Genomic DNA, 15,797 nt, shown 5'->3' with positions numbered 1-15,797 from the left:
AATAGTCCATATAGCTGTAATCAGCTAAGATGTAATTGGACGTTGAATAATCTTCATAAAAGCACCCGAGTTGTGTTGGAGAGAAAATCCACAGCAAGTGTAAGACAGCTGGTTAAAGCACCTCCACCTCAAGTAAATAATCTGCTTACCGAACACCAAATATTAAATCGCATGTAGTACTGTATCTGATAGATAACCTCCGTTCCCCAGCTAGGTTCCTCCACACCAGATGGAAAAAATGGATAATCCTTAGCCAGAACGCACTCATGCGTTGTACCCAGGAGTGAAAACAAGAAGGGCAAACATAGAGTAGTACTGCTACCAAACGATTTATTTGTAAAACAAAGTTATGCACTCACATGTCCATAGTAGTACATTAGCGTGTGTTAAAATTTAAAGCCGGCCGGCTTGTGTAATCCGCTCGTTCCTTCCGGATAGTCGCGGGCAAACAGTGATGACGTCAGCACGCCGTTCCTCCCTATGCCGTTTCGTCAGTAAAATGACATCTTCCAGGGGCACGAGCGGCGTGTTGACTCGCCACTACTTATGTGCATTCAGTGTCGATAGGACCGCCCAGACTTGACTTCCGGGGATCGTGGACACGGATCCGCCATTTTTGATGAGGGATCCTAGCCCAAATAGTGTATATCCTAACAACAGTTAAATGTTAGCGCTGACAATGATTCTCAATAATGAATTAAAAGAATATAGCAGCTGATCTACTCACTATGGCTAGACATTCTGTAAAAATTGTATACAGAACAGAAAGGAATTATAGATTACGGTCATTCAAACCAATCGGATTGATCCGACTTAGATCGTATGCCGCAAATCTTTCAACATTAAAACACACCTTAATTATAGGTGTGACTAAGTTAAAAAGACACATTCAACTTAAACTGAGTCTAGGTACAAGCACTTAAATGAGGTGCAAATCCCAAATCAGTTAGTGGTTGAGAATGTGACATCATGAATATTTAAAATATAAAATTAGATCAAAAGGATTTATGTCATTAAATACACTCATGATCCAATTAAATGACATTGTAAGACGCCCGATCATATATGGCAGAAAATGATCAGAACGGCAAAGACAAAAATCTATTTAAAATATGAATAAGCAATGTATCAAGTTGGGCCATGATGGCACACATAAAGTGCAATGCTAAAAACAGAAAAAATTTGTAAAAATAGAAAAAGTAAAAAAGAAAAGAAAAAAGAAAAAGCATTTGGAAAGAGGTCCTGATACCCCGGATGTCAAGTCAGGTTCACAGCATATACTTCAGAAGTAATGATAAGCATTCCTAATAAGAGATACCCTAACTGTTGTCAATAAAAGCGTTGACATCAACGTCTATATTTAATCCATATGGAGTATATGTACGAACACGGTGTATCCAGGCCATTTCTAGCCTGGATAATTCTCTTACTAGAGAACCACCTCTCCAATGGGCGTCGTACTTGTCTATGCCAAGGAACAAAGTTCCCTCAGGATTCCTGTTGTGACACAAATCGTAGTGATGTGATACTGAATGATTTGGAAACCCTGATCGTATATTGGCTACGTGTTCTCCCAATCTAACCTGCATGGACCTCTTGGTTCGGCCTATGTATTGCAACCCACAAGGGCACTGTAGCAAATAGACTATGCCAGTTGAGCTGCAGGTAATGAATGGTTCAATGGAATGCTCTCTCAAAGTGCTAGTTGACATAAATTTCAGTGTTTTTTTAGATGTAACTTTGTTTAATGTACAGATTTGACATCTGCGACATTGGTGGTATCCAGAAATGCCTCTCTGGAAAAAAGAAACCTTTTTGGTGGGGGGATCCACAACGTTGGGTGCTATTTTGTCTCTTAGTGAAGGGACACCTCTGAATATGATCTGAGGGTTGACCGGAAGAAAGGTACTGATTACCCTATCATTGCCCAGCAATTGATAAGATAATGCTGGGTGGAATAGCTAGTAACAAATGGTACAATTGGGCCTTCCCGACGTGGCCTAGTAGCGGAGTCTAAAAGTTTTGAATGGTCAATGTCAGCAACCTCTTTCCTCACAGTATCCAAGCTGCTAGGTTCATAACCCTTCTCAACCAGTCTGATTTTAAGGACTTCAGATTGTGATTGGTAGTCTTCAAGCGACGTACAGTTCCTCCTCATTCTGATAAATTGGCTCTTGGGTACAGAATTGAGCCAGCTTTTATGGTGGCAACTCCCCACCGGAATGAAGGAGTTCCTGTCCGTCTTCTTAAAATATGTTTGTGTTTGAAAGTTTCCTCCCTTCTTCTTGATGTTAAGGTCAAGGAAGTTTATTGTTTCCCTATCCATCTCATGAACGAGATGGATCCCCCTGGTATTATTGTTTAGGGAACCTATAAACTCATCCAGTTGGGACTTAGTGCCATTCCATAGGAGGAGGATGTCGTCAATGTACCTTGCCCACAACAAGATGTGTGGGTTCCGGTCCTTATAGACGACATCCTCCTCCCATTTGGCCATGAATAGATTAGCAAGGCTTGGCGCATATTTTGCGCCCATGGCGACACCTCTAATTTGCTGGTAAAAATTATGATTGAACCAGAAATAATTGTGCCCAGCGGCATATTCCAAAAATTCAATCAAATATTCTCTCTGGGCTTGAGGTACGTCAGAAAGTACATCTAAGTAGTATTTGACAGCTGATATACCCAACTCATGCGGAATGATAGTATATAATGAACTTACGTCAGCTGTCACCAGCCAGATGTCATCATTAGGCTGGATCTGAGCCAGCATGTTGATAACCTGCTTGGTATCTTTCAGATACGATGGCGTTTGTTGGACCAGGGGTTGTAAGAAATGGTCAATATATTTGCCCACCCTGGACGTAACCGAGTCTATGCCACTATTGGACGCCCAGGGGGGCAAGTGAGGCTTTTATGTATCTTTGGCAAACAGTACAGAATTGGGGTTCTAGGTGCCCTAGGGATAAGAAATTCCCGTTCTTTCTCACTCAATATACCTAGATCAGAGCCTTTCTTGACCAACACCTCCAATTCTTTTTGATATTGGTTCACTGGGTTGCCCCTAAGAAGTGAATAGGTGTTTCGATCTTCCACCAATTTCATGGTTCCTTCGATGTAATTCGAACGATCCATGACAACAATGCCTCCCCCCTTATCCGCTGGGCGAATAACTAGTTGGCTATTGTTACATAAGGAGTCTAGACCCTTAATTAGTTCCTGGTCCATTTTCTGATTGGTGACCTTAATAGATTCCAAGTCTCTGAGTACAACATCCCTAAAGACCCTAAGGGATGGAGCCAACGTCCCTGGGGGGTTCCATGTGGATGCGTTGGCTAACCCTGAATGGATAGAGGAATGCTGAGCTATTAATCTATCTTGATTAGGGAGGCCTGCAAAATAACGCTTGATATTAATTTTCCGTATATAACGATGAACGTCCATATACGTGGAAACTGGCTGCTGAGGAACGATCCGAATCAAACTCCAGAATGGAAGCTATTATGCAGGGTGAGGAGACCCCCAGTGTAAGAGTCGTTCTCCCACAAACCCCTCGGGTTAATAAAGATCAAGGCAAGACTCCTAAAAAGAAAAAGATTGCCAAAAAAGGAAATAAGGCTCCATATACACTTCCAAATAAGACACCTGGTACTTTTCCCAACAATCACCATCAAGAACACAACTCAAAGCACTGGCATTTGCTGGGCAATGATAGGGTAATCAGTACCTTTCTTCCGGTCAACCCTCAGATCATATTCAGAGGTGTCCCTTCACTAAGGGACAAAATAGCACCCAACGTTGTGGATCCCCCCACCAAAAAGGTTTCTTTTTTCCAGAGAGGCATTTCTGGATACCACCAATGTCGCAGATGTCAAATCTGTACATTAAACAAAGTTACATCTAAAAAAACTCTGAAATTTATGTCAACTAGCACTTTGAGAGAGCATTCCATTGAACCATTTATTACCTGCAGCTCAACTGGCATAGTCTATTTGCTACAGTGCCCTTGTGGGTTGCAATACATAGGCCGAACCAAGAGGTCCATGCAGGTTAGATTGGGAGAACACGTAGCCAATATACGATCAGGGTTTCCAAATCATTCAGTATCACATCACTACGATTTGTGTCACAACAGGAATCCTGAGGCAACTTTGTTCCTTGGCATAGACAAGTACAACGCCCATTGGAGAGGTGGTTCTCTAGTAAGAGAATTATCCAGGCTAGAAATGGCCTGGATACACCGTGTTCGTACATATACTCCATATGGATTAAATATAGACGTTGATGTCAACGCTTTTATTGACAACAGTTAGGGTATCTCTTATTAAGAATGCTTATCATTACTTCTGAAGTATATGCTGTGAACCTGACTTGACATCCGGGGTATCGGGACCTCTTTCCAAATGCTTTTTCTTTTTTCTTTTCTTTTTTACTTTTTCTATTTTTACAATTTTTTTCTGTTTTTAGCATTGCACTTTATGTGTGCCATCATGGCCCAACTTGATACATTGCTTATTCATATTTTAAATAGATTTTTGTCTTTGCCGTTCTGATCATTTTCTGCCATATATGATCGGGCGTCTTACAATGTCATTTAATTGGATCATGAGTGTATTTAATGACATAAATCCTTTTGATCTAATTTTATATTTTAAATATTCATGATGTCACATTCTCAACCACTAACTGATTTGGGATTTGCACCTCATTTAAGTGCTTGTACCTAGACTCAGTTTAAGTTGAATGTGTCTTTTTAACTTAGTCACACCTATAATTAAGGTGTGTTTTAATGTTGAAAGATTTGCGGCATACGATCTAAGTCGGATCAATCCGATTGGTTTGAATGACCGTAATCTATAATTCCTTTCTGTTCTGTATACAATTTTTACAGAATGTCTAGCCATAGTGAGTAGATCAGCTGCTATATTCTTTTAATTCATTATTGAGAATCATTGTCAGCGCTAACATTTAACTGTTGTTAGGATATACACTATTTGGGCTAGGATCCCTCATCAAAAATGGCGGATCCGTGTCCACGATCCCCAGAAGTCAAGTCTGGGCGGTCCTATCGACACTGAATGCACATAAGTAGTGGCGAGTCAGCACGCCGCTCGTGCCCCTGGAAGATGTCATTTTACTGACGAAACGGCGTAGGGAGGAACGGTGTGCTGACGTCATCACTGTTTGCCCGCGACTATCCGGAAGGAACGAGCGGATTACACAAGCCGGCCGGCTTTAAATTTTAACACACGCTAATGTACTACTATGGACATGTGAGTGCATAACTTTGTTTTACAAATAAATCGTTTGGTAGCAGTACTACTCTATGTTTGCCCTTCTTGTTTTCACTCCTGGGTACAACGCATGAGTGCGTTCTGGCTAAGGATTATCCATTTTTTCCATCTGGTGTGGAGGAACCTAGCTGGGGAACGGAGGTTATCTATCAGATACAGTACTACATGCGATTTAATATTTGGTGTTCGGTAAGCAGATTATTTACTTGAGGTGGAGGTGCTTTAACCAGCTGTCTTACACTTGCTGTGGATTTTCTCTCCAACACAACTCGGGTGCTTTTATGAAGATTATTCAACGTCCAATTACATCTTAGCTGATTACAGCTATATGGACTATTATTTATTTTCGTGCACTATTTCACTTTTGTATTCGTTGCACATTCCAGCACTTTGTTTATTGCAGTATGTATAATGTTTACCTTGTCATGTTGGTATTGACCTACATACACACACCATACTAGCAGCGCAGCATTTATTCCTTTTACATTCTATATTATATGTTTATCTAACATTTTTTTTCGCTGCAGCAGCCACATTCATTAATATATTTTGACATCACGTTATTATAAATTATATTTACAGACCTGCGCTGTATTCTTTACATAAATTGATTTTTATGTTCCCATGTGTTGAGCATGTTTTGATCTATGCTGATCAGTGCAGTTTAATGAATATGGTATGAATGAGCCCTTATGAAAAATTAACTGTAAAAGGCAATTCACAAAGATTACCAGATAAGTTACCACCAAGGTGGTGGTGATTGGGATGGTGATAATTAAAGTGATACTATGGGTTAATTAAAAAAAAAAAAAATAACAAACATGTCATACTTACCTCCACTGTGCAGTTCGTTTTGCACAGAGTGGCCCCAATCGTCCTCTTCCAGGGCCCCATGACGGCTCCTCCCCACAAAAGCTAACCCCCTCTGGAAAGCTCTCTCCTGAGGGGTTACCTTGCGGGTGCACTCCCGTGCCATACAATCGGCGTCCATAGCCGCTGATTGTATGACTCGGCCCTGCCCCCCAACGGCCACTGCATTGGATTTGATTGACAGCAGCTGGAGCCAATGGCTGCGCTGATATCAATCTATCCAATGAAGAGCTGATCAGGCATGGGGAGAACGATCATGTCCACAGAACTTCGGGGCTCAGGTAAGTAAAACGGGGGCCAGAGAGTGCAAGGTGTTTTTTCACCTTAAAGCATAGGATGCATTAAGGTGAAAAAACACAAGGTTTTACAACCCCTTTTTAAGAGCTTCATTAGCTGTCTATGGAAGAGTGAAGGAAAAGATGATGTTTGAGTTGATAATAAAATAACACTACACAAGAAAAAATTATGAATTATGAGAAAACAAGAGCGAACAGGAAAAAAAAATGTTCACATTTAAAAATTAAATAAAAATTGCACATATTGGTGATATTTATATTTGTGAGTTGAATTTCTTTAGGAGGATATCATGAGATGAAATAAGTAGTGGTGTTCCAATAACTCATTCATATTGGTGCATCAGGCCTAATGTCAGTCGGGTTCTGAAGATCTTTCTGTCCTGTTAACATCAATGCTCTTACAGCAGCATGTTGTCAATTTATGTTAAACCAGCCATAGCAGGTACCGGCTGAGATTCGAACCATGTGTGGGCAAGCTGAATGTACCAGTCAACTCGATCAATCAACTTGATTACAACTAGCCTGCTGGATTTTACATGCAATTACAGCTGCCAGCAGTAATCACTGTGTTCTCCCAGTGGGGATAGCTTCCCCCACCAGGAGAAACAATGGATTTGCGGGAGGAATTCCACCATCAACACTGATTGTGTTGCTAGGGGACTTGAGCAATTTGGTTGCAGGAAAGAAAATCACTCCCTCTGTGGATGGCTTTACTCTAATCTTTTGCGTGTGAGTTTTTCATGCATTGTCTTACACATGGGTGCTTAGCTCCATACAGGATGAAGTGCCCTTTGTTTACTTTTCTGTCCTAGTGCTGAGCTGCATGCAGGCAGCATGTGTTAGTGAATGGTCATGCATCAGCTATATAGACTCACCTGCCCAGCCGAGTTTGGCAGGTACGCAGGGTACATGGATCCCAAAGCAGAGCCTTTGTATTTGGGACCATGCACCTGTCTCTGTACCTGTGAAACCCGGTTGTGTGGGTGAGGCCGTTTACTAATATAGTCTGCCTGCATGTAGCTTAGCGCTAGAACGGATAAGTAAACAAGCTCCAAAGACCCAAAGCTGGCCACTCATGTTAAAGTCCAAATGTACAATGTGCTTTAGATATACCTACAACTACGTTAGTGAGGGTTTAGCTAAAAATGTTATTTAGCTTATATCCAGTTATAGATTGTACAGTCAGAATTGTGTAACTAAAACCAAAAATGTAACATATTGCAGCATACCAGTCCATAGATTTTGTGGCTGCATTTTTTTCTCTTTATTTTTTTTCCTGGTAATCCATGTAACACACATCAGGGATTATTTACAAAAGGCAAAACGGTGATGTTTACATTCCTTGTAATAAGAGTAAAAGTGATATTTTTTTTTTTTTGTCAAAATAAAAAGTAAAATTAATAAAAAAAAAAAAAAATTTTTTTAAAGTGCCCCTGTCCTCATGTGTTTGCAAGCAGAAGCGAACGCATACATAAGTCCCGCCCACATATGAAAACGGTGTTCAAACCACACATGTGAGGTGTCGCCGTGAACGTTGGCGTGAGAGCAATAATTCTAGCCCTAGACCTCCTCTGTAACTCAAAAAATGTAGGCAGTAAAAAAATTTAAAGCGTCACCTATGGGGATTTTTAAGTACCGAAGTTTGGCGCCATTCCACAAGCGTGTGCAATTTTGAAGCATGACATGTTAGGTATCTATTTACTTGGCGTAACTTCATCTTTCACATTATGCAAAAAAATTGGGCTAACTTTACTGTTTTGTTTTTCCCCAAAAAACGCATTTGAAAAATACAGAGCGAGATAAAAAGTTGCAATGACCGCCATTGTATTCTCTAGGGTCTTTGCTAAAAAACACATATAGCGTTCGGGGGTTCTATGTAATTTTCTAGCAAAAGAATGATGATTTTTTTTTTTTTTTTTTTTTTTTTAAAGGGTAAATTTTATTGTACATACCAACAGTATTACACAAAGGCATCTTACAGTACACATTTTCATACAGTATAACCAAGGCACATTGGTAACACAAAAATTTCAAAACCATGTACTGACCACATGTACATAATATTTTGAACGAAAACAAATTCAGAGTCATCTAACAGTAGAGAAAAAAAAAAAAAACAGTGAAACAACCTCCATATCCCTCACATATAACTTCCATTGAGTAACACCACCTCATATAGATCCTCCACCCAACACTCCATCTGCTCCGTACCCACACATCTTTATCACACCCTCCACCTCTCCTGACACCTTCTCCAACCATCCCGCCCACACTTTCTCAAATTTTTTAGGGCACCCTCTAGCTATATAGGTTAGCTTGTACAGCGGTAAGGCCTAATTCACTAATGTCAGCCAACCCCGGAGGGTCGGAGGTGACGGGTTCCGCCATTTGAGAGCCAGCGCTTTCTTAGCGTAACAAAATAGTATTCTAAGTAGGGTTTTCTGTGAAGCAGATATGTCCTCCTCCTCCAGATCCCCCAGTAGGCATCTGGCTAGAGAGTAGATATTTGGAAGCTCCAGGGTATCTTCTAAAAATGTAAATTTCTCTCCAAAATTCTGCCACCCGGGGGCACTGCCATATCATGTGGAAAAGGGTACCCTCTGCTGCATGGCAGCGACGACATTCTGCGGAGTCCCCCCTGCCCATTCTATATAGCCTCAGGGGAGTAAAGTATATTCTGTGCAAGAAATTAAATTGAGTCAGCTTATCCCTAGCCGAAATCATCGAAGGCACCAACGTATCTAAGACCTCCGTCCAAGTTTCTTCTGTTAAGGACGGTATGATGGGCATACTTAACCCCATATGCTGCCCAACATGAGCCCTCCGTAACCTTGACAATCTCTCGTAACTGGGGGTTGTGCCACAGAGGAGCATTAGGGGAGTTCGCCAAATCTGTCCCACCCCTCCTAGTATTACAGATATGGAATATTTTGTATGACAGCTTCACCAGGCCCGCCCCTTGATCTGGATAAGGTCCGTTCCTATACAGGACATTAAGTAATCCTTCATATGACCCGATCTGGGCCGCTTGGGTTGCCACCGATGCAATGTTTAGGTTTGGGAAACCCCACCAGTGTACATGTGTCAGCTGGGCCACCAAGTAGTAACACTGCAGATTAGGTAGGGCCAAACCCCCCCTCCTGACCGGTAAATAAAGTGTGTCCAAAGATACTCTAGCAGGCTTAGGTCCCCACAGAAATGCAAAGAGCATCTTATTGATACCTGCAAACCATTTCTTAGTGATATATACTGGTGCGTGCCAAAACAGGTAGAGAATCCTGGGTAAGTATACAATTTTAAATATATTAATTCTCCCGAGGAGACCTAACGGTAGCTTCGCCCATGTCTGCAGACTGTCCCTCAGTCTCACCTTCATAGGCGCCAAGTTATTATCCACATAGGTATTAAGTGGCAGCTGGACCTCAACCCCCAAATATCGGAATTTAGAAACCACCTTCAATGGGATCCCCGGGGGGAGCCCCGGGACGTACACAGAGTCAAAAGGGAAAAGAATGGATTTATTCCAATTTACCTTGAATCCCGAGAATCGCCCAAACACCGATATCGTGTCCAAGGCCGAAGTCAACGATCCCTCCGCCTCTGCCAAATACAGGAGCATGTCATCAGCATAGAGGGATGTTTTTTCCTCCAGCTCATTGATCATACACCCCCTGACGTTTCCTTCAGCCCTCAGCAGTGCCGCCAGTGGCTCTATTGCCAGGGCAAATAAGAGGGGCGACAATGGGCACCACTGTCGCGTGCCCCTAGCTACCTGGAATGAATCCGTAATGGTGTTATTGACCCTAATTCGAGCACGAGGAAGAATGATGATTTTTACATGTAGGAGCGAAGTGTCAGAATTGGCCCAGGCCTGAAGTAGTTAAGTTCTTTTAGGGCTATTCTTATGGTGTGAGGTAATCCTGCTCTGCTATTCCCCAATCTATCTTGCCAAGGTCATCCTAAACCAAGCCAAGAAACACAATGGAGGCATTCTTGTAGATCTAATATTTAGTAGGGCCGAAACAACTAATCGATTATGAAATCGATTTGCTATTTTCAGAATCGATTATTTGGCCAGTAACATAATAGGGTTAAAAAAAAAAACTAATATTGGCCCTTTATTATACAAAAACTACAAATAATCGCTACGGTAAATATTGCTTTCACTGTTCCACAATAAAAAAAATGAACCTCTTACAGTAGCGATTATTTGCTCTTTTTGTACTATAAAGGGCTCTTTTTTTTTTTTTTTTTACCCCCATTATGTTACTAAACTTCTTAGACCTGGTTCACACCTTTTTGGTGCTTTTGGCAGAAACGCACTACAGTTATTTTAATATGGTTTCCTATGGGGCATGTTCACATTTATGCTTTTTTCAGCTGTTGCGTATTTGGAAAGGGGCAAAAACTTTTCCAACGCAAAATGCTGCTTTTTTTGGTTCAATATACTTCAATGGAGAAGCTTCAGAAAAGCATGTAATGCGTTTTGGCAGCAATTTGTGTTTTTTAATCTGCCCAACAACAAATTTGGCCAAAAAAAGGCATAAAAATGCAAAAACGCCAATCGCAGCAAAATCACGTGCACAAAAATCCTCAGCAAAAAGCACTGCAGAAACAGATCAAAGAAAAACTGCATAGATGTGTACCAGGCCTTATGCTGGCCACACGGATCAATTTTTAGATGAGAATATTCAAACTAAATATCTGTACATTCGCTGAATAAAAGAAGGTTGCTTGAAATGTTTACTTGCTTTTAACATTCTGTTTTTAAAATGAATGTCATTTGTGAACGAAAACAATATACACTGTCGGAAATCTTCTTGGTCAAAGGAATTTTACATTTGTAAATGTTCCTGTCGATTTGACCCCACTAACGATTAGAAAATTGAACAAACGTTTCTTAAAATTACATTTATTTATTTTTTTTTGAAGGAAGACATTGTTTTTGTATGGCCAGCATATAATATATTAAAGTTCTCTTTGAAAATCTGCAAAACAGTCTAACTTTTTTTTTCTGATATTTACCAGATTCAACCTCTAATAGTACATACAATCCTCCGTCTGTTATTCTCAGAGTGGATTAGAGATTTTGCTCCCTAACCATATAGTTGGTTATTTCTATTTACCACTGCATAGAGATATTTAAGAATACATTGCCTTTTTTTTTTTACTTTTACATATTAACTTTACATATTAACTTTTACATATTAACTAAATGTATACATCACACTTGTTTTAAGGTTATTTGTCTATAACTTTTGTGCAAATCAATAAACGCTTATTGCGATTTTTTTTTTTTTTTTTTACCAAAAATATGTAGAAGTACTAAACTGTGGAAAAAAAATGTTTGTTTATATATTTTTTGGGGATATTTATTATAGCAAAAAGTATTGCATTTTTTTTTCAAAATTGTCGCTCTTTTTTTGTTTAACTCAAAAAAATAAAGCCTGCAGAGGTGATCAAATACCATCAAAAGAAAGCAATATTTGTGGGGAAAAAAAGGCGTCAATTTTGTTTGGGAGCCACGTCGCACGGCCGAGCAAAGCGACACAGTGCCAAATCGCAAAAAGTGGCCAGGTCTTTGACCACCAAAATGGTCCCTTGCTGAAGCGGTTAACCGATTAATCGAAACAATCAGCCAACTAATCGATTATGAAAATAATCGTTGGTTGCAGCCCTAATATTTAGATTTGCCTCTTTTCTCCATAGGTTATTAGAATCATCCATTTCGCTTAGATCAATAGTCATTATCCATGGGAGAAATCAAGTCCTCAAGGGCTTGTACTTCCTGTTCATTATGTATACCATTAGATGTCCTTCCTGCTGTTGCAGAATGGATCAAGTTTAAGTAAACCTTCCTAAAATATTTTTAAATGTCTCAAACTGGTTCATTCTGCTGACAGGTGAAAATTACCAGCCCTGTATAAAGTAATTTTGATGTTTTTTCAGAGATTAAAATCTTATGAGTTGGTGACTTTCTCATCCATTAGATCATTTATTTGGGGGATGGCTTCCACCTGCGGGGTCTCCCATTACCTTTTCTGACTTCCCATATTCTCTCACACTGTCACCCTCTGTCTTTTTTTCCCTCTTTTCTTCCCAGTAAGGTTTGATGAAGGGGAAATTCCAGAATATGTGTTGAATGGCTCCAAGAGCCTTCTGGAATCTCCAACATCTGTCATTAGGAGAGGGGTACAAGAAGCATAACTTGTCTTGGGTATAGTACCAATGGAAAAATAGTGTATAAATCATAATCTTAGCGGCTTGAGACCATAGTAGTTGCCAGATCACCAAGTATTTGTTCCCATTTCTTCATATATGGGTGTTTTGAAAGAAGATTGGAAAAATTATTAAACCAGTATCTTATAGATTTTTGAAATTAACCCTTTTGCTGAGTGGACTTCCCAGGCAGGTTTTCTCGAACATTGTTCACTTAGGAAATACAAGTGATCCAGTTAAGGATTGGGCATAGAGCTGTATTTGTAAGTATCCAAAAAGAGCCTGTTAAAGGAGATCATAAGTGTTTTGAAGATCTTGGAAGGACCTTAATACTCTGGTTCTGGCATCCACCAGGTAGCCAAAAATGGAATGGGCCTCTTTCTTTCCAAGCATGAGATGTCTGTGAAGTTAGATTGTCTAGAACAGTGGGGGTGAATAGGAAGGAAGTGATGCATTCGTTTTTATGGGGTGGTGGCTTTTAGTTTGGCGCCAAAGGATGCAAGTCTTGACCCTTTTTTTTATTATTGCTAGATCACCTTTGATGGCATATTGCTTTGGTGTTGGAGAGGGGATGGTGTCCAATGTAAGATATTTTGTGCATGCATAGATATAGCTTTGTGTGTAAAAAAATTGGTCACTGCATTATAAATAGAAGGACTTGTATTAATTTGTGGTTAAAGCATGTTTCTGTTTCATTTTAGCATCTTCTGGGCAACCACATTCTTCTTCCACCTGTCCCAAGATGCCACCAACAGGTCCAAAAAACAACATTGGCCCTCCTCCTCTAGGACAAGTCTCCTCACCCCTCAGAGCAGACAACTCAAAGTCGTGTTCCAGTCAAACAGAGTTTGAGGCTCCTGTAGAGGTTAAGGATGTTCTAACCCCGCTCCATGAAATCTTGGAGGCCTGCAAGGACTTAATTAAGGTGTCCTGTTGAATTAAACTAGACCATCAGAACTTTCTTTTTTTAAATAATTGTGCTGATTATTAGTTACAAATGTACTATTCTTAATTTTCTAGATGATTGTAGTATGTAAATTTTACTCCTATTGTCACCTCTGTTTTATAGTCCTTAAAAGCTTTGATCTGGGTCAAGCAGCCTGCATGAGATGGGAAACATCTAGAATCTTAGTCTTATAGACTTTGTGAAATCACTAAAAACATAAAACTCAGGTCTTCCTGAGGTCGCTCTAACTTGGACTTTGAGCTGAGGATCAGAGACGTGGGGAAGATAACCTACGCAGCTCACATTTCAGTTTTTTGGGATCCACACTGACAAATGGCTTACTTTTACCCAAATATTATTATAGATTTTGGGAGGTGTGCCGACCTGGAAATAGTAAGAGTTCTGACCTGTTTTACCATGCTTGTTTCTGGTTAGTAGCTTAGAAACTCTTTTAGAAAGACACAGCCAACTAGCATTTTCAGAAAGACAACAATGGCAGCCTGAATGTCTCCTCTTAGGACAGGTTTCCCTTTTAAGAAATGACTTGTTGACTTAAAATAGTATTACACTCTTAGCATTTTTTAAAGTGTTTGTTTTTTGTTTTTTTCCCTTTACAAACATGCCATACTTACCTACCTTTTTGCACATAGCAGCTCTGTTCTTTTCAGGTCCACCTGCCGATGCTCTGGGCCCCTCACCCCTATCGAGTGCCCCTATAGCAACCTGCTTGCTTTGGGGGCACTCATGTGTGTGCTTGCTCCTGAGCCGGCTCTTTGTGTCTCTCAGACCATGGCTTAGCTCTGCCCCACCTCACTAGCGGTGATTCACAGCAGTGGGAGGCAATGGCTCCCGCTGCTGCATCTCAACCATTAAGGAGGGAGAGACCCATGTAACATGTTCCCACTCCTGCAGCCGCTGCTGGATCCGCTGCATCTAGTCTTCTCACCCCCTCTCGCTTGCTGTCAGTATTTAAAGATAAATGTAGCCGTGCATGGTTCCACCCAGCCCATTGTGTCATTCATTGTAGTTCTGTGAATGGGAAACTACAGGTACCCACCGACGTTGTGACAGTTGGCTTGCAGTTCTCAATGAACAACCAGGGTGCTGTTGTATGGGGTCAGGGGTGCCCAACCAGTGGCCCGGGGGCCACATGTGGCCCGCCGAGCCTTCTGATGTGGCCCACGACCTCCTGCTCTGGGATGGCTGGTTGGCAAGCCCAGATTGTAGGTTGCCCACCTGCCATCTCAGAACATCAGTGTTGTGAATGAAACCGGCAGTAGAGGAAGCAAGTGGCTTTTCAGAAAGTGCACCAAACCTGCAGGATATAATAAACGTCTATGGCATAGTGGGAAAACCACAGGAACACTGCGCTGCACCTACAGTGTGGGTAGACCGCAGACATTTAGTGTAAAAGCAGCCTTAGGCCCCTTTCACACGAACAGTCCGACCCAATCGGACCCTCCATTCACCTCTATGGAGCGGCAGCTGTAAACAGACTTTCCCTGTTCGTCTTTCAGGACAGGTACTGTAGAGAGACACAGGCTCCTCCCCTCACAGGAAACACCGCCTTCCAATTAGGAATTTAAGCCTCATCCTCCCTCAGCTCCTCAGTTTATGGTGTTTCCTCCGGAGGGGAGACACCGCTTGGGGCCAAGGGCCAGACAGCTGGGGAAGCTGAGGCCAATATTCCTGAGAGGGGGGACCTGTTCTCCCTGGGCTCAGGGCTATTTTTTAAAGCATGGCGTCCTGGCTGGCTGGGGAAGTCACTTACCCAGGACATCGCCGTGTAGCGTCCCGCGGACATTCCTGGGGTGGATTCAACCGCGGAGGTCTATTTTCCGATCGCACAGGGGTGGCGCTGCAGGCGGGGTGCACGCTCCCTGTGAGAAATCAGTCGGCCAAGAAGCTGGGCCGGACCGGATGACGAGTGACGTCAGTTCCGGGGGGGGCGGGCACTTCCGCCGGATACGCGTCACTGGTCCCAGACGCTGCAGTGTGAAAAGGCCTGACGCTGGGCTGGTGCGGCCTCTCTCTTCTCAGCCGTAGGGTCGGCGTTTTTGCAGGCAGTCGCGACCACATTCCTCAGCGAGATGTCGGAAGCAGAGGCTTCCCGTGCACCTCCGGATGACGACAGCACCAGCCACTCTAAGGTAAGGAGAACCCTGGGGTGGT

At 41.7% G+C, this 15,797-nt stretch overlaps 1 protein-coding gene across 1 annotated transcript in view; it reads left to right on the top strand.

The window, feature by feature from the left end:
- SRA1 (steroid receptor RNA activator 1) overlaps positions 1-15,797 on the top strand; it is a 65,078-nt gene that overhangs the window by 31,908 nt on the left and 17,373 nt on the right. The window contains exon 3 of the mRNA XM_040344806.1: positions 13,381-13,604. Coding sequence (XP_040200740.1) covers positions 13,381-13,604 — 224 coding nt within the window. The remainder of the gene's footprint in view (positions 1-13,380; positions 13,605-15,797) is intronic.

This window comes from Rana temporaria, chromosome 3 (genome assembly GCF_905171775.1).
Source record: "Rana temporaria chromosome 3, aRanTem1.1, whole genome shotgun sequence".
Classification (NCBI taxonomy): domain Eukaryota; kingdom Metazoa; phylum Chordata; class Amphibia; order Anura; family Ranidae; genus Rana; species Rana temporaria.
Note: the sequence above shows the minus strand (reverse complement) of the source record. Positions and strands in the feature narration are given on the sequence as shown.